At 40.1% G+C, this 27,192-nt stretch overlaps 1 protein-coding gene across 3 annotated transcripts in view; it reads left to right on the top strand.

Moving 5' to 3' along the window:
* The window catches only part of crppa (CDP-L-ribitol pyrophosphorylase A), a 125,154-nt gene that overhangs the window by 92,636 nt on the left and 5,326 nt on the right, over positions 1 to 27,192 (top strand). The window contains exon 10 of one of the 3 annotated variants that reach the window (XM_034174332.1): positions 14,339 to 14,384. The exons of 1 other annotated variant lie outside the window; for it this stretch is intronic. In XM_034174332.1, coding sequence (XP_034030223.1) covers positions 14,339 to 14,359 — 21 coding nt within the window. In that variant the 3' untranslated portion in view covers positions 14,360 to 14,384. Of the gene's footprint in view, positions 1 to 12,933; positions 13,106 to 14,338; positions 14,385 to 27,192 lie in introns of those variants that run through there. One more of the 3 variants, XM_034174331.1, reaches the window with a different exon arrangement.

Here is a 27,192-nt window from a genome sequence, read left to right as displayed (position 1 = left end):
CATACACGGTTCAACCTCGGTCAGGCTTTCTTGGAATAGCAGAGCTGAAAGATAAAGAAGTGTGAAAAACTGATGTAGACCTACATTCCTGCTGCTGGGCTAAAGCTTTTGAGTGGAGTTTGGAGTGATCTGAAAGCATGACGTCATATTTTCATAGAGAGAATGTGCTTGCGGGGGAGGTGGAGAGATAGAGGGGAACAGAGAGAGAGAGAGAGAGAGAGAGAGAGAGAGAGAGAGAGTGAGTAACACTGGCAGACAGGGAGATTGCGCATGCGGGAAAGGTGGAGAGAACAAGAGAGAGAGATCTGCCTGAGCTAAACTCAGTTCTCTGTGTATTTCTGTAGGGTGTTGCTGTCTTAATAGGGTTGCATGGATTGCGTCGAGAGAAGGGCTGGTGTTCTGTTGAGATGAGCCCCCCTATCACGTTTCACATTCATTCACTTAATATATGACTCTTGACAAAGTTAACTTATTTTGAAGGGCAAATAAATGTATAAATTGTTCATCCGAACATAGTAATGTGTAAAATGTACTCAAAAGTATTCTTTAAATAGGCACATTTTTATTATTGCGATAATTGTTCATCATAATCCTTATTTATTTGCACCTTAAAGCGCTTTGAGCATCTGATGCAGATGGAAAAGCGCTATAGAAATGCAGTCCATTTATTCTCAATACCCATTGGACTTTATAGGATAGATAATTTATTATATTCAGTATAAGTTCAGTTGATATTGGCCCATAGGAAAAACTATTCAATAAAAATATTAGTGTAAACTTACAATAAAATGTACTTTGTGATTCCAGCATAAGGCCTTTTTAAATTTGTACACAATGTTTATTAATTGTTGTGATATTATCATTAATCTCAATTACTATGGCCAAGATAACCATGACTGGAAAAAAAAACAAAACAATGTCATTCCATGGTTGTTACAACCCCACTTCCAATGAAGTTGGGACTTTGTGAAAAATGAAAATAAAAACAGAATACAATGATTTGCAAATCCTTTTCAACTTATATTCAGTTGAAGACACCACAAAGACAAGATATTTAATGTTCACACTGATAAACTTTATTGTTATTGTGCAAATAAAAAGCTGGGACAGTGGTATCTTACCACTGTGTTACATCACCTTTCCTTCTAACAACACTCAATAAGCGTTTGGGAACTGAGGACACTAATTGTTGATGCTTTGCAGGTGGAATTCTTTCCCATTCTTGCTAGATGTATGACTTCAGTTGTTCAACAGTCTGGGGTCTCTGGTGTCATATTTTGAGCTTCATAATGCACCACACATTTTCATTGGGCGACAGGTCTGGACTGCAGGCAGGCCAGTCTAGTACCCGCACTCTTTTACTACGAAGCCACGCTGTTGTAACGTGCAGAATGTGGCTTGGCATTGTCTTGCTGAAATAAGCAGGGACGTCCCTGAAAAAGATGTTGCTTGGATGGCAGCATGTGTTGCTCCAAAACCTGGATGTACCTTTTAGCATTGATGGTGCCATCACAGATATGTAAGTTGCCTATGCCATGGGCACTAACACACCCCCATACCATCACAGATGTGTAAGTTGCCTATGCCATGGGCACGAACACACCCCCATATCATCACAGATGGTGGCTTTTGAACTTTGTGCTGGTAACAATCTGGATGGTCTTTTTCCTCTTTTGTCCGGAGGACACAAACGTCCATGATTTCCAGACCACAGCACACTTTCCCACTTTGCGTCTTTCCATTTAAAATGAGCTCGGGTCCAGAGAAGGGGGCAGTGTTTCTGGATGTTGTTGATGTATGGCTTTCGCTTTGCATGGTAGAGTTTTAAGTTGCACTTGTAGATGTAGTGACGAACTGTATTAACTGACCATGGTTTTCTGAAGTGTTCCTGAGGCCACGCAGTAAGATCCTTTACACAATGATGTTGGTTTGTTTAATGCAGTGCCGCCTGAGGGATCGAAGGTCACGGGCATTCAATGTAGGCTTTTGGCCTTGCCGCCTACGTGCAGAAAGTTCTCCAGATTCTCTGAATTTTCTGATTATATTATGGACTCTAGATGATGAAATCCCTAAATTCCTTGCAATTGAAAATTGAGAAACATAAAACTTAAACTTAAACTGTTGGACTATTTTTTTCGTGCAGTTGTTCACAAAGTAGTGATCCTCACCCCATCTTTGCTTAGGAACGGCTGAGCCTTTTGAGGATGCTTCTTTTATACCCAATCATGACCCTCACCTGTTTCCAATTAGGTGTTCTTTGAGCATTCATCAACTTTCCCAGTCTTTTGTTGCCCCATCCCAACTTTTTTGAAATGTGTTGCAGGCATCCATTTCAAAATGAGCAAATATTTCCACAAAAACAACAAAGTTTATCAGTTTGAACATTAAATATCTTGTCTTTGTGGTGTATTCAATTGAATATAGGTTGAAGAAGATTTGCAAATCATTGTATTCTGTTTTTATTTACATTTTAGAGAGCATCCTAACTTCATGGGAATTGGGGTTGTATACATATTGCTAATTTACAGTGCACACTTTTCAAAACTGCATTTTGTTAAACAATTCATACATTTTGTAGCTCTACTCGATGGGTGTTAAAGTCTGGGGTAGAGAGAGATGCGTAGTTTCGTGCTGGAGCTCTTCTTGATGGGTAGTTCATCTTGACATGACACTGGCAGTGAGTTTTTATGGCAGTTATGTGACATACGTAATCCCGAGCTGCAGGGGGAGCTCCGTAGAGAAGAATGCGACCAGAAAAACAGACGAAACAGTAAAAAAAACTTACTTACTTCTCCTTAGATGTGACAGTGTGGGGCCATCATTTTTGCATTTTTATTTTAAAATTCTCTCCACATTCTGTATTGGGAACAGGTCAAAACAGTAAGCAGGCCAGTCCAGTATCCATATCTCTTCTTTCACAGCCATGCCTATGTAATATGTGTGGAGTTTTGAAAAATCCATGGGCATCCCTAGAAAATACAGTATGTCATCTTGAAGGCAACATGTGTGGCTCTAAAATCTTATTGACTGCATTAATGCTTTCATCACAGAAGTGTAAATGACCTTTTCAAGGGCACTGACACAATGCCATATCAAAGCAGACCCTGGCTTTTGGATTTGTTGTTGGTTGTTTGTGTCCATGGTCTAGCGCACATGGCATTTTTTTCTACTAAAAAAATATCTGAAATACTGATTCCTCTGGCCACAGTACAAATTACTACAGTCTGATGGTCCAACCCAGATGCCTCTGAGCCTAGAGAATTCAAAGTCACTTCTGCACAGTGTCAACATAAGGCTTCTTTTTTGCACAATAAAGTATGTTATTCTGTTTTGTTGGGCTGGACAAAGTTTCCCATAATCCCTTTCCTTTGTAGTTATATCAGTTATTGATAAATAACAGTTCTTGATGTAGTGCCATCTGAGGGATTGGAGATCATGTGTGTTCATCATAGGTTTGCGGCCTTATTGCACTGTACGCACTGAAATTGTTCCAAATTCCCTGAATTGTTTAATGATATCATACACTCTCGAGGAGAAATATGCAAATCCCTTCCAATCTTTCTCTGAGGACCATTGTTTTTAAACACTGCAGTCATTTTCTCATGCATTTGTTAACAAACTGGAGATCCTCTGCCCATCTTTGCTCCTCAAAGACTCAGCCTCTCTTGGATTCTGCTCTTATGACAAATTAGGATTCCAGTCACCCATTGACATCACCTTTTTTGAAATAACACACACTTCCATTATTTTCCACCCATATTTTGCATTTTGTATGCTCTTTGTCATGTGGGATTACTGCAAAGTGAACACAGCACGTTATTATTTTCAGAACATTACATACTTACAATTTGAGACATTTACTGTATTTAATGATTAAATAGAGCAAGATGGTAAGCTTTAATTTTTCTGATGGAGTTTAACAATCAAATGACACAGCTGCTATACATTTTAATTGGTCCCTTCTTACCAAAAGTGAGAGCTATTTAAACACAAGACATGCTGACCTGGTAGTGTAAATGATCTGTTGAACATCTGATAGAGAAGAACTTTGACTGCAAAAATCAAGACTTTTTTGTGGTCACGTATGCTTCCAATCCATAAATCGCATTTCTACTGCGATAATTCTCTAGTTTGATCTCACTGATGTTCGATTGTTAAAGGTAGATTAACAAAAAGTAGGTTTTTGTCTCTCCCAACCCAGCTAGAGCAGCCAACACCACACATCAAAGTTGTGAGGTTCAGTGTTTGTCATTTTCGTGGCCTTGTTTACTCTCGGAATATCTAGCATTTTAGTCAACCTGTAGTAAATGAATTTAGTTTTATCTTTGCACTAAAGTAGAAGGTGTACATAGGGTCAGTACTGATAGTATGTTCCTGAATATGAACTGATTAAATTAAACTTTAGCATCATCATTCATATGTGAGAAATTATTTTTTCATTATCTGAAACTGCTTAGTCTAATGTAGGGTTGGGGCTGGGGGTGGGGGGTTGCTGAAACCTATTGTCAGAAATTACAAGCTAACAAATACACTTCTACTAGACACATAGCACTGTATACTAGGCATGTGGAGATTAATTGCTACAAATCGGTATCTACAGTAATAATAATAATATTAATAATAATAATAATATCCTCTGTTTTGTGGGACTAAGTGCGCAGCTCCAAAGAGCCGCACAGATTTCGGTCTAATTAATAACTTCAGAGAAATCGCCATTTTAAATCAAATGACACCTCTTCCCAAACGTTATAATACAAACAGCCTACAACTGACCAAACCTGCCCCCCCCCCCCCCCCCCCCCCAAAAAATGAGGCGTCCTCCATTACTTATGAATTACATCCTGACGTGTAGTGCAGCCAGATGTAGGAGCTCAGCTCATAGTCTATGGAGTTACATTTGTGTCAATAACATCTGAATGTAAATGCTTTTGACAAAAACTACAGATTTTGTTTATTTCTATTTCTGTCCAGAAATGTAGTATCCATGATGTACAGATTTTATTTATATCCATAGATCAAGGATCCAGTGATCATGTACAGATTTTATTGATTTTTATTTATTTCCAGAAATCAAGGATCCAGTGACCAATTTCATGTTTATTTACTTTAAAACTCAATAAAATGTTGTTGACATAGAAAACACACAGAAAATTCACAGGAGGTATTGATAAGGGAATCGATAAAGAATCAGATCGATAAGCAGAATCGATAAAGGCATTGATATTGATAAAAGCTTATCAATACCCATCATTAATTGTGTCGCACCAAATTGCATAATATCACATTGTGAGGAATTGAATCGCCATAAAATACATATCAAATCGCATCGAATCAGGAACAGGAGTGAATTGTATCGTCATGTATCACTATATGCATTGTATCGCTGGTAGTTTATCGAGTTGCGTATCTAATCATTGTCAGTGATGAGATTCACATGCCTACTGTATACACAATCTTAGTGAAATTATTCAAAATGTCTGGGAATTCTCTCTACTGGAAAGATTTAATCTAATAGGCAAAAAATTTGAAAATTGCTAGTGAGTTTTGGGAGTTGGACTCTTGTGCTAAAGCTACATTTCCTATTTTGATGGAAACTGCATGTGGAAGTTTCATAAATTCATAAATACCCAGGTTTCAAAGTAGGTTCTTTGAGGTTTAGTGGTAGGATTCAAGTTATGATAACTTTTAGCTACTCATGCATTTACAATCCTTAAATGGCACAGCTCTAGGCTTTTAAAATGTTTTGTGAGAATTTGCCAAGTTTTTTTATTTTTATTTAAAAAAGCACTTTCCTCTTATCAGAATACATCCATCAAGCCCCCCCCCCCCCCCGTGTTTAGTCTACAGCATGACGTTATTTTGACAGAAGTATAAAAACATAATGTTTCGCATATTGTTTGTATGTTTGACTTGTAGCCTGCTCTTATTATCTTCTTGTGGTTGGATTGAGGATGGAAGTGAGTGCAATCAGGCGTGACCAAGATGTGCACTGTTGAAAGCCATGTTATAATAAATGACTGTTATTGAAATGTTCCTGCTCCAGCACCTGACCTCAGATGCCCTGGGGATATAAGACGGTATGAAGCTTCCCTGCTTTGTGTAAATGATATAGTGTGATAAGCAAATGAGGCATCTATGGATTAGGTGTGCTTGTGCGGATCTCTCATTGCTTGGGGGATTTGGTGTGTTCCAGCTTATAAATCCTGCTAATGTTTTCATACCTCCTCAGCGAAAAGTTCTATTGTTTTGTTCCTGTTTTGAGGTATATCTATCGGTGGGTGAAATTTAAACAAAGCCGTCTCTCGCCAGAGCTTGTTCTGAAAGCACAGTGTTGGTACTGAGGGATTCCAGTGCAAATACAGACGCCCTTGGTGTTCAAGCCTTGGGCAGGATTTGCTTTCTCTATTGAGGGGAGACAAAGAGTTGTACATTTGACTTGATTAACAAACTGTTATGTTTGCCCAATGGAAGCTTATAGACCGGATATTTTGAAAACCTGTGTTAAAAGAGCTTTACCACTGTACCATGAAAGTGTTGTGTGACAGGAATTGTTCTGTCAGTGGGGTCTGAAAAGCAGTTATCGGTGTGAAAGATGGCAAGTCAGACAGAAGTATAGCGCAACAAAAGTAAGGCAGGATACTGACTTATTTTCGCAATGCTGATTCCTTTTAGATTAAGTGATGCAGAGTGTGAATAAAGGCTATCCCAAACACACGCTGTCAGGAAATAACAAGAATGTTTTAGAATAACATAAATAAAACACATAGACTTTTGGACTATCACAACTATGAAATGTTTTTTTATGTCAGCTCTGTCAACTATAATGTACGGCGTCTGACCTGGATTCTTAATAACACTCTTGTTTCTGGCTGATCCTTCAGTGTAACCTTGATGTTTTAGACCCACAGTGTGGAACTAAATATTAAAACTGCCAAGATGGAATTGTGGAGGGTAATCTCTTGTCTTGACTTTGACTCCAGCGCCCGAATAAAGTTTGGTTTGGCAAACCTGCAGAAAAGCAGATGTGTTTCACCTTCATTTATTGCATCTCGGATTTTGTGTCATTACACGTAAACATCTCTGTAGATGTACAGAAGGGTTTTATGCAGTGTTGTATGTTTAAAAAAAAAAAAGAAAGCTGATTGCATTGTTTTGAAAGTTCTAAATTCCTCCACCCTCAAGCTGTTCAACATGCATCTCGTTCCTGTGCAGTTTACAGGACTACGTTACATTTAGGGGTGGGGCAGTTCATTGGTTTTGACAGGCAATTATGATTCAGGAACTTCGTAGAGACAATTATTTTTGTGGTGACTCCTTTGAAGGAATGTTTTATGTCAGATTAACAGTTTTGATGGGTGTGTTACCAACAAATGATGTTTGGTAAAAAGGGTAACTTGTACAGTTCTCTCAGTGTGGTCGTGCTGGCCCAGAACCCAATGCTAAAGAGTCTGACTTGAGGATCAGTTGATTGTGATATTTTTTATCAGCAAAAGTATAGACCTGGATGTGAAGCAAATCAAATTAAAGCCACCTTGACACTTGCACGAATTTTATCCCCGCACTGGCATGCAGTTCATCATGCCAATGCATGTCATTCGATGGTATGCTCAAAAAGCCACCTTGACACTTGCAGCGATTTGTTTCCAGCAGTGACACACAGTGACATGCAATGTTTGCGAATAGATTGCGCAATGTTCACGACTAGTTCACACAAGTGACATGAAATTTATGCATACCAGAAATTTTTAACATTTCAAAACTTTCTTTGCGCACACAGAGCAAAAAGAGAAAGAAACAGTGCATCATGGGAACCCCCCAGCAGTCTAAGTCTATAGCAGCATAACTAAGGGATGGTTCAGGGTCACCTGATCCAGCCCTAACTATAAGCTTTAGCAAAAAGGAAAGTTTTAAGCCTAATCTTAAAAGTAGAGAGGGTGTCTGTCTCCCTGATCTGAATTGGGAGCTGATTCCACAGGAGAGGAGCCTGAAAGCTGAAGGCTCTGCCTCCCATTCTACTCTTACAAACCCTAGGAACTACAAGTAAGCCTGCTCTATTGGGGTGATATGGTACTATGAGGTCCCTAAGATAAGATGGGACCTGATTATTCAAAACCTTATAAGTAAGAAGAAGAATTTTAAATTCTATTCTAGAATTAACAGGAAGCCAATGAAGAGAGGCCAATATGGGTGAGATATGCTCTCTCCTTCTAGTCCCTGTTAGTACTCTAGCTGCAGCATTTTGAATTAACTGAAGGCTTTTCAGGGAACTTTTAGGACAACCTGATAATAATGAATTACAGTAGTCCAGCCTAGAGGAAATAAATGCATGAATTAGTTTTTCAGCATCACTCTGAGACAAGACCTTTCTAATTTTAGAGATATTGCGTAAATGCAAAAAAGCAGTCCTACATATTTGTTTAATATGCGCATTGAATGACATATCCTGATCAAAAATGACTCCAAGATTTTTCACAGTATTACTAGAGGTCAGGGTAATGCCATCCAGAGTAAGGATCTGGTTAGACACCATGTTTCTAAGATTTGTGGGGCCAAGTACAATAACTTCAGTTTTATCTGAGTTTAAAAGCAGGAAATTAGAGGTCATCCATGTCTTTATGTCTGTAAGACAATCCTGTAGTTTAGCTAATTGGTGTGTGTCCTCTGGCTTCATGGATAGATAAAGCTGGGTATCATCTGCGTAACAATGAAAATTTAAGCAATGCCCTCTAATAATACTGCCTAAGGGAAGCATGTATAAAGTGAATAAAATTGGTCCTAGCACAGAACCTTGTGGAACTCCATAATTAACCTTAGTCTGTGAAGAAGATTCCCCATTTACATGAACAAATTGTAATCTATTAGATAAATATGATTCAAACACCGAAGCGCAGTGCCTTTAATACCTATGGCATGCTCTAATCTCTGTAATAAAATTTTATTTCATTTGTAACCTTCACTAATGCTGTTTCTGTACTATGATGAATTCTAAAACCTGACTGAAACTCTTCAAATAGACCATTCCTCTGCAGATGATCAGTTAGCTGTTTTACAACTACCCTTTCAAGAATTTTTGAGAGAAAAGGAAGGTTGGAGATTGGCCTATAATTAGCTAAGATAGCTGGGTCAAGTGATGGCTTAATCTGTGTGCCAAAGACTAATCTGGGTCAAGATTAGTCTTTGGCACACAAGATTGCGTACCAGTGCAGGCATCAAATTCCTGCAAGTGTCAAGTTGGCTTCAATGATCTTGTTTGGGAGCAGCTTGGGGAGTTGATTCTTCCATGCTGTACCCCACAGTCTTGCATGAGGTTCGGCAGTGCAACAGAACTGTGCATGCCCCTCACTGTGCATTAAGTTGATGAGAAGTAGAATTTCATCACAAACATATGCAGACTGCTGGCTACATCTAACAGTAAGTTAGATCAGTAAGTTACATCTCTCAGTAAGTTAGAAATTCAACAGCCAATGGTATTAGTATGCCTCCTTTTCTTTCAGCTGTTCCCGTTAGGAGTCGCCACAGCAGATCAATCATGTCCATCTCATCCTGTCCTCTGTAGCTTCCTCTGTCACACCAACCACCCGCGTGTGCTCCCACAGCACATCCATAAATCTCCTCTTTGGCCTCCCTCTTATCCTCCTGCCTGGTGACCCCATCCTCAGCATCCTTCTCCCTATATACCCTGGGTCCCTCCTCTGCATATGTCCAAACCATCTCAGTCTCACCTCTCTGACTTTGTCTCCAAACCATCCCACCTGAGCTGTCCCTCTAATATGTTCATTCCTAATCCTGTCCATTCTCCTCACTCCCAAAGAGAATCGTAACATCTTCAGCTCTGCCTCCTGCCTTTTTGTTAGTGCCACCATTTCTGAGGCGTACAGCATAGCTGGTCTCACTACTATCTTGTACACTTTCCCCTTCACTCTTGCGTTGGCTTCTGCCACCTTTGTTCACTCACTCCACCCTACCTGCACTCTCTTCTTCACCGCTTTACCACATTCTGTATTACTTTGAACAGCTGACCCCACGTATTTAAACTCATTTTCTTTCACCACTTCTACTCCTTGTAACCGCACTATTCTACCAGGCTCTCTGTCATTCACACACATGTACTCAGTCTTGCTTCTACAGAGTTCTGTCCAGGGCATATCTCCTCCATTCATTCATTTTCTTTTCTTCCTGCTTTTCTAAACTATTATTCTTTATTGGCTGCATCTTTTCTTCCCTTTCTTCTTTAACTGTCTGAAAAGCATGAAAATGTAATGTTCTCACCCAGCGGTAAAACTCGGTAGTAGTTTTGATCTTTATTAGATTTAAAAATAAACTGATTTTAGGTGTAAATATACTTACTTCAAAGTTGTAATACCCATCACGACAGAGGCACTGTGATCACTGAAGCATTATAACCACAGTAGCCGAAAAGAACAAAACAAACAAACAAACAAAAAAAACGGCTGAGAATAATGTTGTAATGTCCCAGTCAGTTTTCATTTGCACTTTTCATGTCCTGTTTTATTTTGATAGTTCACTTTAATTCCACATTTGTGCACAGTTGCTATTTATTTCTGTGATTATTCCATTGTTAATTTAAGCTTCTCTCTTCCGTCCCTCTATGCCAGTACATCTTATGTAATCATGTCTATTTGTGATCATATCTTGTCATGATTTACTGTTACTGACTGTTCTCTCATCTCCTTTGTCTACCCTTTGTAAAAGTGTTTATCCCATCTGAGTGACTACTTGTGTACAGATTTAATCACCTTCTTCTTCTTTCAGCTGCTCCTGTTTGGGGTCACCACAGCAGATCAGTGGTTTCCATCTCACCCTGTCCTCTGTATCTTCCTCTGTTTACACACAAAATTAATCACCTGGATGGTGTACAGCCAAACTCGCATATAATATATTCAGGTGGACCACGCAAATTTCGTCCATTATAATTGAAATCTATTATATGTATAAAACTGACAAAATCCGCTATATCTATAAAATGGACAAAATCCGTAATATGTATGTAACGGATTAGTTACAGTCAGGAGGCACCAAAGGATCTACAAGGAATCCCCAGCTCCAGTTAGGTTTATGCATTTCCTTGATTAAATGCCTGACCTTAAATCGGAACCAGGTGAAAACTTCATCTGAAAAAAAATAAACGCCGGCTTAGGTAAGCGTCGGACATTATGGGCATAAAAAGGATTACATTTGGTCGAGTTACTGTTTTTTCTGTGTCAGCTATAGAGTGGTACCTTAAAATCCTAAAGCCTGATTTTTATGCTTCTCCAGCTCCATAACTTTGTGGCCATGCAATGACATTTCCGACTCCGTGTTGTAAAGTTGTTCATATTTGCGGACTTTAATGCCAAACATATTTGATCCATGATCGAAATGTAATTGGCGTGCGCACTGCAAATTAAAATGTGACGGGAGAGGGAGGAGTAAAAATGTAAAAGTGACAAATCACAGCCTTTTGCGGTCTGTGTCATTTAGCAGGTGCATGTCACGGGGAGAGTTCGCAACTAAGCAGAGGGCTCTGATCTAAAGCTGTTTGGTTCGTCATACCCAAGGATATGTGTGAAACTTAACACCATATTACAGTGCAGGCACCAAGCAGTATTTTGTTAATAATTACCGGCCCTGCCTCCTGTGTCTGAGTACGGTTTGAAAAAATAAACGGCCGGTCTTTTAATCACGGAAATACGGTACCAGTGAACTTCATTTGGTACCTCTGTTACTGGGCACGCACAAACTGTTTTGTCCGGTACATGCAAGGATTTTTTAATGGAAATAGATTATGATGTGGTGGGAAGTTTTATCCAATGTGAGTGAAAATCCATTATACAAAATCCGGTATACAGTGTTTTATTACATAGAAAACCGTTCAAAAGTGTTGGGACTTTTGCTTTGTCCCATGAGTGCAAATATCCGGTTTATGCGATGACGGTTCAAGTGAGTTTTACTGTTTGTACCTTGGCTTGTCACATAACGCTAATTCAAGAAGTTTTGGAGTCACCCTGTTTGTTGTTCTTTGCATTGGGATCACCTGTTGTACTAAATCTGTTGCACTTGTAACCTTGTCCACACTTGGACATCGTGCAGCTTCAAGCAGGCATAAGATCATCAACAAAACAAGGAAGATATTCTGTTGTCTACTATGGATGTCAGTGCTAATATACCCTTTGGAGGCTATATCTTCTTCACCTTCAAGCAACCAAACTATTTTAGAGACTAAAATGTCCACATTTTTTCTTTCTTAATGGCTCTGGTTGTGCTTTCTTTTTGTGTGACACTTATTTTAAAATTAATTATTGGTGTCAAACTAATTTTAAAATATAAAAAAGACTTCTTGGATGTTGTCACATTTTGCTTCAAGGGTTTTGTCCGTTCTGCTTGAGGTGTGACACTTTTTTTTTTTTTTTTTTTTTGAGAGCACTCATGCCACTTCCTACAAGATGTCGCCCAGCGCGGACGGCCATTTCTCCTGTATCAAGATAAGCCTATGTATGCTCCGTTCATTCCAAGCTTTTGTGAGAGTCCTCCAAGATAAATGTGAAACTTTCAGAAGTTGCAATATCCATACGTAACTATAGGGGCAGGATAACAATGGAAGCTGTACAACCACCCTGGAACGACAACAAAAGAAAAAGGTGAAAGTTTTCAAAGTTATTGCAAATTGTTCAGAAAATATACAATCCAAGATGCAAGTGGCACACATCGTTTGTATGCAACTCAAATTAAACTATTTCCATCTTCATTTTTTTTATAACTTGAATGAACACCAACTGCCATTGAGTACTTTTGCTAAAGGATTTTGGTGCAGATTCTAAAATTATCTGGCTTCTAAACATTTAATATAAGCTGAGTGGTATAACATTTGGGGAGTCTAATTAGATCTTAGCACTGGCCAGTAATAGGACCCACTATCCTCTTTTCTCAGTTTAGCTGCTGGCTATTGCCTGTCTTCAGCGAGACACAAAGGAGGAGTGAAGGCGGCAGAGCCACAATGCCCACTCAGCACAGAGCTGTCAGGAACCATGAAATACAATCCACTCTCAGGCCAAGCACTGTGTTTTTGGCAGCAGTGTGTCACTGGGATTCGACACACAGGTTATTTGGGGAAAGTTTTCTGAGAAATTGCTTCATCTATTAAAGAAAAGTCAAAGTAAAGTTTAGTGAAGTTCACATTAGGTGCAGGCATGCACCTCCTTTAAGAGTCCAAGAGTGCTGTCTGGGCTTAAAGATAGTTATGATACTGCCCTCAAGTGGATAGCACATCATCATTGATCCTCTCTCTCTCTCTCTCTCTCTCTCACACACACACACACACACACACACACACACACACACACACACACACACACACACACACACACACACACACACACACACACACACACACACACACACACACACACACACACACACACACACACACACACACACACACACACACACACACACACACACACACACACACACACACATTCCCGGGAAAAACAATGACAGCTAACTGTAAAATGATGACAAGCAGTGATAAAGGCTTTGAAATGTTCCTGGCCACTTGGTTATGGTAGCTTGTGTGATTTTTATCAAATCTTTCCAGTACTTTGGTCTTGGGATCCTTGCCAAGCTTTTCCATAAGCAGTTTTCAAATTAACCTGCATCCTTTTAGCACTTCACGAGGAGATCAAAAGTGGAAACCCTCAAAAGCAACAATCCTCAGGGTCCGCCAACTCAGAAGAATGACAGAGCTGTGCAAATTGTCATGCTTAAAGGTCGTAATTGCCTGAAACCTTTAAGCTTCAAAGCGTGGCCTTTTTGTGTGGCAGAGGGGCTGGTGTGCACTGCTGTTAGATGGAAAGGTTGATTGCATCTGTGGCATTTAAGTGGAAAGAGTCAGTGTTGGAGTGTTGCTTATTGTGTGGTCTGCTGATGTTTCCTTCCCCCCTCTCTTCCCTGTCCCACTCTGCTCTGTGTTTCATGGACCTGTCGCCTCACAGCTTATCAAGAATTCTCTCTTTAAACAGTACGAGGTAAAAAATAGATCCTAATGATTGATGAGCCAATCCAAATACTTGTGGTTGCAAGTGCAGAAAACAAGGCTGTGGCATATGTGTGTGTGCAAGAGAGTGATTGAGAACACATTCCTTTTTATCGTCAATGCAAACGTGATTATATTTACTTTGTTAGTGTAATTAAATAGTGTTGTCTCTTAATTTTGGGATATGCATATTTTTCCTTGTGCTGAAATGGTGCACATGTGTATCCTGTGGTATTTTCCACTTGATACCTCTTTATATACCGTTTGCAGACGGTCTCTTTGACTAATTGTGAATTCTGTCAAAAGAAACTATATAAATGCCATTAAGGCCACCGAGGGATTGTGTGTGTCGGTAAGTAATATAGCAGAGTGTGGAAAAAAGATTTGCATTTTAAAATGTAAATGTGTCACACTCCTTTTAATCTGGCACACATTATACCTGCGAGAGACATTCCACTGATGTGAATGAAGGATGATACTTTTGGCAGCACGCTGCTGTAACTGATGTGTGTCAGTTAAGTCACTTTGAAATGGAAATGTAGGTTCCCTAAAGTCTTATAATAGCAAAAGGAATCTTGTAAAAGTGACCCTTTTTATAGTAAAATAGAAATGCTCTCCCGCTGACTGCCCTCAGACCTTTGGCACATGGTACCCTGCCTTTGGAACACACGTGGAATGACTTCACACTGCAAATAGGTGATAATTGCCTATTAACTTAAATATTTCTATCAATCAGCCTAATTTGTGGTTTTAGTTCTGTTTTTGCTTTAGACTTGATCTTGCGTCTCTGTCATAACCCATGTGATGTATGTTTCTCAATACCAACAAAGTGAGAAATATTCAGCCCTGATCGCTCACTGACTGTTTTCTCCATCTCCGTACTGTGCTGGAAGAAATGGAGATGATGGAAAATAGTTGGTGAATGTTGGAGACTGATGATGATGGAGACCTGAAGACATTCAAATTCCTCCAGGATCACATTCCACTGCTTCGTGTGTGTGTATGTTTAAGGACTGTTTTCACACATGTGTGTTTATGGATGACAAACTGTCTATCCAGTGTTAAACAGACACTGGGAAGACAGTGTAAAGGTGAATAGTTGTCATATACGAGTAATTGAATTTACTTATATATATATATTTATTTATATAGCACCCATAATAACATAAATCCACCCATAATAACATAAATCACCTCAACGTTCTATATGAATAAGGTTTAGACCTTACCAACCCCATGAGCAAGTAGATTGTCGACAGTGGTAAGTAAAAACTTCATAATCATTTTTGGCTATTTTAACAGAAAGCTAACTCAAGCAGATTAAAATCATTCGAGCTGTCATCTGCTGTGGCCAATCTATCAACACAAAACAGAAGGCATATGATGCAGAGAAAGTGTTTTATGTCTGATTTTACCCTGAATGTCATTCAGAGGAGTTGTAGAGCACAATGACCAGAAGATAAAATAAAGGGACAGGCTAATCAAGTTACTTGCAAAGCTTAGTTGCTAATCACAAGGTCCTGGTGCCCTCTATGACCACTATGTGCGTACACCTGGATTATTATTCCTGCTCTCACTGTCTGTCTGTTTCATTGGACAACACATTTAATCTGCGTTGTCAGTCCACCCAACTGTAAATGGGTACCTGCCACGGCTGGAGAAGTAACCCGAGTCAGACTGGTATTTTTCTTTTTTAATTCTGTTATAAATTTGCTTTTATGCTCATGAATTGTATTCCTTGACTTTGATCACCTTTTGGCTGCTGTAAAGGGCTATATAAATATAAATACATGTCAGCCGTTTCATGTATCAAGGATGAGCACTAGCACCAGTGGTCCTCAGGGCCTATATAGGACTTAATTCACCCAGAATAACCCTAACACAGAGTAAACATGATGTAGTAGCATAGGGCCATGCAGCTTGGAAGAAAGCAGTGACTGACTTGTGGAACATGGTCTCCATGTTCAACAAATGCCCAAGATCCTGGAATAAAGGCAAGGGTGCTCATGCAGGCCATGATGTATGCGCTCTGTTGCCAGCCTGAGCAGACAGACACCAGTATTATTGCCTAGCCAGTAAGCTGGGAACCCAGTTTTTGAGCTTTTTAGCCCCAGTGCACATTATGCAAACCTGAAGTGCCCCATCTTACAACCAACCATAATTTCCATATTAATTTCAATTGAAGGAACCAACTGAGGAAGCCGAGCATATTAGTGCACATAGAGATCGCTATTTCTTTGAAAGATTTGTTTATGGTTGTGATGAGAATGAAAACCACTTGTTATATCATTGTTTTTCAACAAATTTCATGTATTGTTCTGTGAAATGAACCAGTAATATGTTATAGAAGGTTATAAGAACTGTTTTCTTGAAGTTGCTATCGTTGATTTACGTAAATGCGACATTTGAATGAGCTGTGATACCGCTGTTTACAGGAAATATGAATATATTGTAGAAGTTAGAAGTTTACGAGCATTCTCCATCCTTCTCCCCCATCCACTTGTTTTTGTTAATCTTCATGGGGTCTAGTTTTGTTTCCCCGTCATTGGTCTGAAGTAGTGATTCATAATCTGCCTGGTTTTATTGGACAACTTGTTCAGAGTCTGGCAAGATTGCCATATTCATTTCTTGAACGTTTGTGCCACCAATTCCTCTTTCCTTTTCCTTATTTCGTAACCATTGTCCATTGCTGAAAATCATCCAAACTCATCCCCATATCACCCATTTCCAAGAATTTTGTCTGTCCTGTCCAAAATCATGTCCTAAATCAAGTTTTGTGTCGCTTTTTGCGTTGACCTTTTATACGTTGCTATCAAAACATTATCATCACTATCATTATCTTTTTCGGGCCAAATTTATCATGAATGACCTTTGGGTATACCCATGTTTCATTGCACACCCTGAGTTAGCGACTTCACTTATTAATTTGTGACAGATGGATTGTCCTGTATAGGGGAATAATAGGTTTCCCTGTATCCGTCGATGGGGCTCTGACCTATATAGAACTTATGAGGTCTATTAGAAAAAACCGACCTTTTTATTTTTTTTTTAAAACTTTATGGATCTGAGTCACGTGACATTGCATCAGCCAACCTTGAACCTTAGTGCGCATGAGTGAGTTTTGTCCCGCCTGTCGGCTGCGTCATTCGCCTGTGAGCAGCCTTTGTGTGGGGAGTGGTCCTGTGCGCTCGGCGGATTTTTCTTGCAAGGAAAATGGCGGAACGATTGGAGCAGAGCTATTGCATCAAATTTTGCCAGAAACTTGGTGACAGCCAAGTGGAAACCATTCAAAAGATAAAGACGGCTTTCGGGGATGAAGCTATGAGCACCACACAGATTAAGGAGTGGTACAACCGGTTTAAAGACGGACGCGTAACGGTGGAGAGCGCGCCGCGCTCCGGCCGACCATCGACGTGCCGAAATGACGAGATCATTTCCAAAGTGAACGCTGTGGTGATGCAGGACCGTCGAGTGACCGGCGATGAGTCCTGGGTGTACGGGTACGACCCGGAAACAAAATTCCAGTTGTCACAGTGGAAGCATTCCACGTCACCACGACCGAAGAAGGCGCGCCAAGTGCGCAGCAACGTTAAGGTAATGCTGACTGTTTTTTTGTTTTTTTTTACTCCTGCGGTGTGGTACACCACGAGTACGCACCACAGGGTCAAACAGTAACGAAGGAGTATTACAGGGATGTCCTCCGTCGCCTCTGTGAAGCTGTACGGCGCAAGAGACCGGAGTTGTGGGCCACAGGAAATTGGCGTCTCCACCACGACAATGTTCCAGCTCATTCCTCCAACTTGATTCAGACTTATTGTCTAAAAACCAAACTCCTGTGGTTCCACAGGCTCCATACTCTCCTGACATGGCCCCTTGCAACTTCTGGCTGTTCCCAAAAATTAAAAGACCATTAAAAGGAACGCGTTTTGAGATGAGGGAGGACATCATGGCTGCAACAACGGCGGAGCTGGGCGCCATCCCGAAAGAGGCGTTTTTGGAATGCTTCCAACAGTGGCGACATCTGTGGGAGAAGTGTGTGGAGTCCCAAGGAGTGTACTTCGAGGGTGATTAGGTTTGCAACCCTCCAGGTAAGCCAGTTTTTTTTTTCCCTGGCCAAAGGTCGGATACTTTTCTAATAGACCTCGTAGTTCTACTTTTCACTGTTAAAAAATATTTATTTTCAGTTTATAAGAAAACCAGTCTTTACAATAATTATATTGAATGAATACTTGGAATTTGATTTGGAAATTTAAGCTCCATATCTTGAAAACAGTGTTTTGTTTTAGAAACCACATTCATCATGTACATTCAAAAATTCACTCTGAGAAAATAAGAGGCACCATCAGTTGTCATGGTTATAAAAATAATAGAAACTTGCTATGCTTAAAAAAGGTATTTTGGATTTCGTACATGCTGTTATATCTGATGACTCTGTGTGTGTGTGTGTGTGTGTGTGTGTGTGTGTGTGTGTGTGTGTGTGTGTGTGTGTGTGTGTGTGTGTGTGTGTATATATATATATATATATATATATATATATATATGGCTCACAATATGCTAAACCGTTATATTACACCTGAGGTACTTCATGAATGTGTTTATTAAATATGGATTGTTGAATAGAAATGTTTGTTATTGTTAACACTAATGTGACTAATGTATATATAGTATGCATAATTTGAGTGTATTTCGTTGCTCATAAAATAAAGAAAAATTGAAAACGATTGGACCTCACTTTTTCAACCAGGTCATTTTTTTTCAGACCAATCTCAAGGCAATTGAATTGTGCGTTAGTCAATAGAAAACCCATGAAATGAAAAATTAAAAGTAAATAACAGGCCCTTGAGTCAATTTTAAGTACAAAAAAATTAAATTACAAATGACCCTTGCGGATGTTATGCCATCTGTCAAAACCAAGTGGGAGATATAGATGGTTAAAAGTCGCATAAACTATAGCTAACATTTACACTTATATGGGCATTCTACTTTGAAATACGTATTCTCCGATATACATCGTCAATTTGTATAAAAGATACGCGTATTAAGAAATTATAACAAGTTGAAAACAACCTGAGAATTGTCCGTCAAAAATAACATCTGCAAGGGTCCATACTCTTCTTAATTTCACTTTTCCATAATGGAAAAGTTAAATTTTTAAAGTTAATAGTTAATGAGTTATCTTGAGCTTTGTGGTTTATGAAAGAAATTTATGTGTACTACAATTTCAAACTAGTTTGCAATAAAAACATGTAACTTGAAAAATTGACCTTTGTGTTACACTTTCATAACAGTTTAGCATATTGTGAGCCATATATATATATACTGTATATATATAATATAGTTTTCTAGATATTAATAAAATGTTCCTTTAAAATGGCCAACTGGAATTTTTTCAGGCAAATCTGAGATTGTTAGGTGGGACGTTTTTCTTAAATTTGATTACTTGAGATGATTCAGCCCTCATGTTTGTCCCATCAGATGCATTGCTATTTCTTGATGCTTCATTTTATGAAGTTGCTGTGTTGATCCTGCGTGGTCCTCAGTGAAATGATGGATCACGGCCCAAGTTGAAAGATGTGCCCACTCCTGTCAATGAGTCACTGAGCATCTGTCAGCCTTTTTGCAATTTCATTACACTTGTCATGCTGCTTTGAGGCTGAAAGCAGTTAAATATGCAAATGAATCTGTGCTCAAAGTTTGTTGTTAAATCATTCCATTTGTCATGCTTTTTTTCTTGACCACATTTGAAGTCTGAGTGGCAGTTGTGACAACTTAAAGCCGTGCCATGAGTCAATGAGGAGCCCAAGGCGCATTGGTGTTCCACTGTGCAAGCAACTACTATATTTAATAATGTTAATTTATGAAGCATGATTCATATTTCAGAGACCACATATCTGGAGTGGAAATAATTCTGTGCTATGGCTTTGACGGGCTTAAAACTTTGATCCTCCTTGGTGATCTTGACTCCTTTTAGTTTTTTCTTGTTTTCTTGTGCATCTGTGTGCACACAAAGTGTTTTTTTTTTTTGTTCTGGCTGTAAGAAAACAGACCTCTGTAATAGAGTCATTAGCTGTGGTTTGATGGTTGTAGCTGTCTTCAATATGCCCAAGACGGCCAGTCTTCTCGTGACGTTCCCACGCCTCTCATCACAACACTTGGGTGGTAATCGACCATTGATCGTGCTCATCACATTTATCATCCCCACAGTCCTCTGACTCCTCCAAACACATGCAACATCTCAAATACTTTCCGTGTGAAGACGTAATTGCTTTTAGATAACAATTGGAGGAATGCTTTGATGTGACTGGGCATATGGTGTAAACAATGGAAAGATGCAATCAGATTTCCTTTGATTTCTTGTTCAGAACTCCTGAATAATCACTGAAAACCTATGGTATGTGTATTACTGATGATTTGTGGACAGAACTGTGCTTCTAACTATGTTCGGTCTCGTCCTTGGCCCATACCAATGAGTGAGCCACACAATGATGATTTGGGCACTTAGAAAAGAAAAAGAGGAAAGTGTCGCTTTTCTTTTGTGTGCTTTTCTTTCGTTCTTCAAAGGTCTGGCCAATTATACTGTATATCAAAAAGCATTTTAGGAACGTAGTGTAGATGTTGACATCAATGTCTTTGGAGCCCATTCAAAGCTATCCAATGCAGATTTCATTGTGCCTTTTTCTTTTCTCCTTTGTTGCTTTAATCAGTGCGAGGCTGTAGCTGCTGATCTGCCCTCTCTTGCATTTTGCATTGGTTCACTCTTCACTCAGTCGGTGTGGAAAATCCATGTCATCTGACTCCCACTGCGCTGGTTCTGATTAGTGAGCTGTGCTCCAGGACTTCTGGATCCCTGGTCTCCTGCTCCCATTAACCATGGTCAGGCTTGATTCCACGCTCATCGCTCTCGCACCTCGTCACATTCTCCTCCGTGTCCAACTTGGCCTGTTAAAGCTAGGTTATAAGGTGCACAAGAGAGTGGATGTGAGATCTGAGTTTTCTTCTCTAGATAATAAATTCAGATCCAGCTTTATTAAAGCAGAGTCACAGTTGTAACAGGAACAGTATTTGAAAGTTTTTTTTGGGGGGGGAGGGGGGGGGGGGTATGAATCACTGTGTTTGTCCATCCATCTGTCAGTCTGTGTGTGAATCTAAAATCAAAATGCTGCTGCCAGACGTTTGACATGAAGCAGAAAGTTTGACCACATTACACCCATTTTGGCATCTCTTCACTGGCTTCCTGTCCCTGTGAGATCAGATTTTAAGGTTCTGCTACAAGCCTATAAAAATTGTTCACGGACTGGCAACTCCCTACTTAGCTGACCTAATGAAACCCTACGTACCGGCCCAGGCTTTGTGTTCTCAGGGTGCAGGACTACTTTGTGTCCCTAGGGTGAATAAAAAGGCTGCGGGTCACTTTCTGTTATCATGCTCCTGTTCTGTGGAATGATCTTCCAGTGTCAATAAAACAGTCAGATTCTATAGAGACTTTCAAGTCCAGACTTAAGACGCACTTATTTTCCCTTTCGTATGGCTGGCATAGCATGGTACCATGCTTTTTACTCTTAAATTAATTTTATTAGGTAACGGAGCAGGCCGTGGCTTCAACTGGGTCTTTTAGTGAATCTTAGGGCTAGTGGCCGGCGATCACCTTAGTATTTCTTCTGTTTTTCCTGTTGCTTAATGCTGACAAATTATACTGTATTTGTTGTCTTTCTGATGCCTGATTCTGTTTTTTTCTCTCTGTTTGAGGTGTGGCTCCATCCAGAGATGGGTGTGGTGTCTGTTCCAGAAACCCTCCCATCCTGTGCACCGGCAATATTTCCTGTATATTTGTTTTCTGAATTGTTTTGTAAATTGTGTCGGTAGCATGGCCCAAGCAGGGGGTCACCCCTTTCACCCCTCTTTTGCTATGAGGGGGTCATTCTGTTCAATAAGTTACAATCAGAAGTGCTATCTGTTGCAGTGTATTTAAACACCTGTGCAACCAGCACTCTAAAGACATAATGGACTTATATTGAAAACAATGTACTTTAATCACTGGTGAAATCAGCATCAGAATGTCATTACATATTTATTACATATTTTCATTGATTTGCCACTACCTGTGGCTGGTCCCCTATTTCCCTCTCTTGCTGTCTCTCTCAGCTTCTCAGTGCTACTATTGATGTGCTGTTTATCAAATGAAAGACACTCTTAATGTACCATTGGCTTAGAATTTTAATCTGTGATCTTTAACAATTTTAATTTTAGTCACAGTGTGCTATGGTATAAAATTTGACCAATGACATATGAATGATAATTGAATGCTTGAATGTGTGAGGACCCTTCTGTAAAGAGACTCAGTGTGCTGTATTTAATGCTGTTTACTGTGGCAAGCCAGGATTCTGTTATTATTATTATTATTATTATTATTGAGTCTGGTCTGCTTGAGGTTTCTTACTCAAATCATCGGAGGGAGTTTTTCCTTACCACTGTCACCTGTGTGCTTGCTCTGGGGGGTTGTAAGGCTAGACTTTACTTGTGTACTTTACTTCACACAAGTAACATCTAACCTTACCAACCCCTAGAGCAAACACACAGGTGACAGTGGTAAGAAAAAACTCCCCTAGATGATTTGAGGAAGAAACCTCAAGCAGACCAGACTCAAAGGGGTGACCCTCTGCTTGGGCCATGCTCCCAATAAAATACAATACAATACAGGAAATTATACAGGAAATTTTGGGAGATTTTGGCAGAGTGGGGAGAATTGTCATTTTGTCATCTTGCTCACACATTTCTAGTTCATTGTAATATTTCTTTGTTTCTAAAGCATTGTGAAAAACCTTCATAAACATATTAAGTGATCTTAAATTTCCCCAATATTACATAATTGCTGTTGAAATGTGTTGTTGCAAGAAATTACTCTAGACTGTATATATACTGCACAAAGCTGCATGACGTCACCCATGGGTTTGCTATAGACACCCGGAAGACCCATTTTGAAGCCCAAAAACTGCTGCTCTGGGTGTCGCCATGTTGGCAGTGCTTACTCTGCCTACATCACAGCCAACCCATATTTGGATTAAGAGGTGTGGTTGAGACCCTGCTTGACCCGTGTGGGACACATGAAGCCTGAACATACCCTGGGTTACCAAACAAGCTAAGCAAACAGGCTAACCTGGGTTCGGATTTTTATTATATCATATTTATGGGGACTGGGCGATGGTTCTTATAATGTGTGGCTTTGGTCTGGGCATTAAAAAGTATGACCCACTTATTTCTTAAGTAATCATGTGTTAACTAGACGTAACATGAAGCTACTGATAGCTGCTGACAATGCTAACACCATTAGCATCCAAAATTAAATCACATGATAATTTCACTCAATGGGAATACTGGAGTACAGATGTCTTAGATGAGCTGTTTGGGCAATTAGCCACCCAACAAGCCACATTATTACAGATATTTGTCATAACATGCTTAAAAAAGACAGGAACAGTCCTCCGAGAGTTACCAGCCACAGCTAGCTGGGCTCTCTGAACTCTTGATTTAGTAATAACACATGAGCTGTCACTCAAAGCGGTCATTGCCTTAAATATGCTTAACTTAATGTCTTAAAATGTCTTATACTAAGGAGTTTGAAAATAATTTACCCACTGGTACAGTTGTCATGGAGGGAGAAACTGGCTATTGGGCAGCGCCCTCTCTTTGAGGGCGGGCGCTAAAGGAGCAAAATATGACGCATATGATGTAATTTCTCTACTTCCGGGGACAGAAGCACTGCTTTTTCTCTGAGATTTTGGGGAAATTACACACAAACAAAGTGAAAACAAAGAAAAAGTGATGATGCGGTGGAAAGTGGATGGACATCTGTTGCGGTTTGTTTATGTGCACAAATGTGTTGAGGTGGTTTAGCAGGCAAGAGACCGTAGCTATTCTGGTCAGCTGTGTAGGCTAACACTTATCGACGCGACCTCTCCCATTTGCCTCGTTTCCCCTTCTCCACCGGGAACTGAAAAAAAAAAAAACCCTGCACTTTTTGTGACTGATTTGGTGATTGCTGCCAAAAACAAACAGTACACCATTTTTCCTTAAGTTATGCCTGTGTATGTATTGTACAACAGGAGCGGCTATTCCCATTAAGTGGTGAAATCCAGCGATATCACGCAGGGTTCAAATGAGACTGTGCTGCCCTATTGAGACCAAAACTTTTTTGTGTGTGTGCCAGGCTTTATTTGTGCTGTAAAGTTGGACGTTTTAACGTGCTTCGGTGGGAAACTGCTCCTTTCTCAAACCAACCTCAAGTGGCCAGTCAAGGACCTGTAACTTTTTCTTGTTCTGGGTATGCCTTATTTTGTTGCATCGAAGTTTACAGCTTGAAAACAAAACACAGAGAGATCATCTCAAAGTCAAAGTCAGCTTTATTGTCAAATATGCTATACATGCTTGACATACAGCACAGATGAAATTTCAGTCCTCTCAGGCCCACGGTGCAGAGTATAGAATAAAAACTACTACTATGCTAAGTAAAAAAATTTACCTTAAATATTACTGATTTACAAAATAAAATAAAAAAAAATATTAAACAGTGTAGGTCGTGTAAGTATAACAGTATGATGCTGTTGTGCAAATGGCAAAAGTGTACTATTTTAAACAGTATGACATTAAGTGCAATGGATAACAGTGTAATACAGTGGTGCAAGTGGCAGTATGCTGATGATAGTGCAATGACTGCATACTAATGTACCAGTATCAGTACAGGCGGTCCTGATGTGGATGCAATAGTGCAATGGGGGAGGATAAAGTGAGGTGTGCGTGGGCATGCAGGGTCAGTGGGGGGGCGAGTGAGGGCAGAGAAAGGAGGGAGTTGAGCATCCTGACTGCCTGGTGGAGGAAACTGTCTTTGAGCCTGCTGGTTTTGGCCCGGATACTCTGCAATCTCCTCCCCGACGGCAGAAGGGTAAAAAGACTGTGAGTTGGGTGGGTGGGGTCACCTGTGATCCTGGTGGCTTTGCAGGTGAGGCGGGTGTGGTAGGTGTCCAGCAGAGAGGGGAGAGGGACACCGATGATCTTCCCAGCTGCTTTCACAGTGCGCTGCAGGGTCTTGCAGCAGGATATGGTGCAGGCACCGTACCACACAGTGATGCTGCTGGTCAGGATGCTCTCGATGGTACCCCTGTAGAAGGAGTACATGATGGGGGTCGGGGCTCTTACTTTCCTCAGTTTCTGCAGGAAGTAGAGTCGCTGTTGGGCTTTTTTGGCCAGAGATGTGGTGTTGATGTTCCAGGACAGGTCTTGGGAGACGTGTATACCCAGGACCCTGCTCACCCGCTCCACTTCAGCACCATTGATGGTTTGTGGAGCATGCTGAGCGAGCTTTCTCCTGAAGTCCACGACAATCTCCTCCATCTTCTCCACGTTCAGGTGGAGATTGTTGTCCGTGCACCACGTGGCCAGGCGGCTCACCTCACTCCTGTAGCTTGTCTCAGAAGAGGGTTAGTATGAGGTTGTGTGGGAGGTCTTAGTTCAAATTCCTGGGTCACAATGAAATCAGATTCAGAGCTTCAGAACTAATATTAGTTTTCATTAGTTCTTGGCATCCAAGGTAACATCTTTATATTACACTTTGATCTGAACAACGATCCATAAACAAAAACTTTTTGTCTGAGTCATGTTGAACAGAAAGAGGGGAGAAGGGGGGTATCATCACATTGGGCAGTCATGAACAAATGAACATTTAGAGTTTTCTTGTTAAGTTATTTAATGGTTAATTACAGCCGTGTGGACTAATGTGAAGGTTATTGTTTTCAGTCCTGGCCATCTGTGTGCACTTGCAAATGGTATAACTTAATCAGCTTTGATCCAGTTTGGATCAAACTTAGTGATATTATTGAAGGTCAGCCAGCAACAATGTTATTCAGTTTTGAGACAAAACAGACAGTGATCAAGGTCAGAGAGCAAGGTCAAACTGTGAGTCTAATGCTAAAACATAGGGAATATTTAGAATGGGGGTATGACGTAGCCGGGTTGAGATGTATACGTGTCCTTAATGTTATACACAGATTATATCAAAAACATGCTTATTTCAGGTCTGCTCCTTTCTCTGCTTCTGATCAAGGCAGCGTTTCTACATCTGGAGTTGGTCCCCGGGCGCCGGACTGTGGTTGCCCACCGGCTGGATTGTGTCTAACTGTAATTAGGATGGGTTAAATGCAGAGGACAGATTTCATTGTTTGTGCACATGTACAATGAAAATAAAGGCTATATTATTATTATAATACCACCGAAACGACACGCAGCGACGCAAAGCTCACTCATGATACAGGGAGTTCCAAAGAGGAAGTGCCAGATTTTGAGTCCACAGTGAAACAGAAAATGTCAAATGTCGAACACTTCCTGGATCCCACGAGCCAAGATCTTGTGGAATCTCATGAAAATTTGTTGAGACTGAAACAGGAAGTGCCAAATTTTGAGTCCACAGTGAAACAGGAAATGTCAAATATTAAACACTTCCGGGCATGGGTGGAGCTAGAGCTTAGGCCAGGGTTGCACTGGACTCCCCTGAAATCTGAACCATCAAACCAAGAACCATCATTTCAGTCTTATCAGAGTTTAACCCTCTGGGGTCCGAGGGCATTTTTTGGACAGTTCACTCGCCTGGTATAAATGTTTTATTATTGCTGTTAACAGCTCTCAAGTTTTATGTCTCTTTTTTCAGCACAACCTGTGCTTTCAGAATATATATGTTTTTGTTGTGTTTTATAAGTGTAATAAAGGTTTACAATCAAAAATAGGCAAGGAAAAAATAAAGCGAAAAATAATTTTCCACACACATTTATTCAAAACACACAGCAAACTATAATAAACAACTGTTTTGACACTTTATAAAGGTAATTTGAGGTCTTGTGTGAAAGGCTGTACAACAAAAAGGTTGAAACAGTAAACACAAATGCACATTTTGAACAATATATACAAAATGGTCTATGCGTTTTCTTGTTCATTGATATGGTAAACAGTTCTTTACGCAGAGAAAGCAACAGAGTTATCCAGTAACATTCACATGCAAACTGATGGAGCAATCCTGATAGTTACACACTCTTTGTTTGAGCACGTGAGATTGTCATCAGAGGCTCTCCGTCTGCTCCTGCTTTCAGTGATTGCTGTGCGTAATGGCGCAGGGCACA

The sequence above is a fragment of the Thalassophryne amazonica genome, chromosome 7, assembly GCF_902500255.1.
Source record: "Thalassophryne amazonica chromosome 7, fThaAma1.1, whole genome shotgun sequence".
Classification (NCBI taxonomy): Eukaryota; Metazoa; Chordata; class Actinopteri; order Batrachoidiformes; family Batrachoididae; genus Thalassophryne; species Thalassophryne amazonica.
The sequence above is the reverse complement of the archived record's forward strand: the minus strand, read 5'-3'. Positions and strand labels throughout refer to the sequence as shown.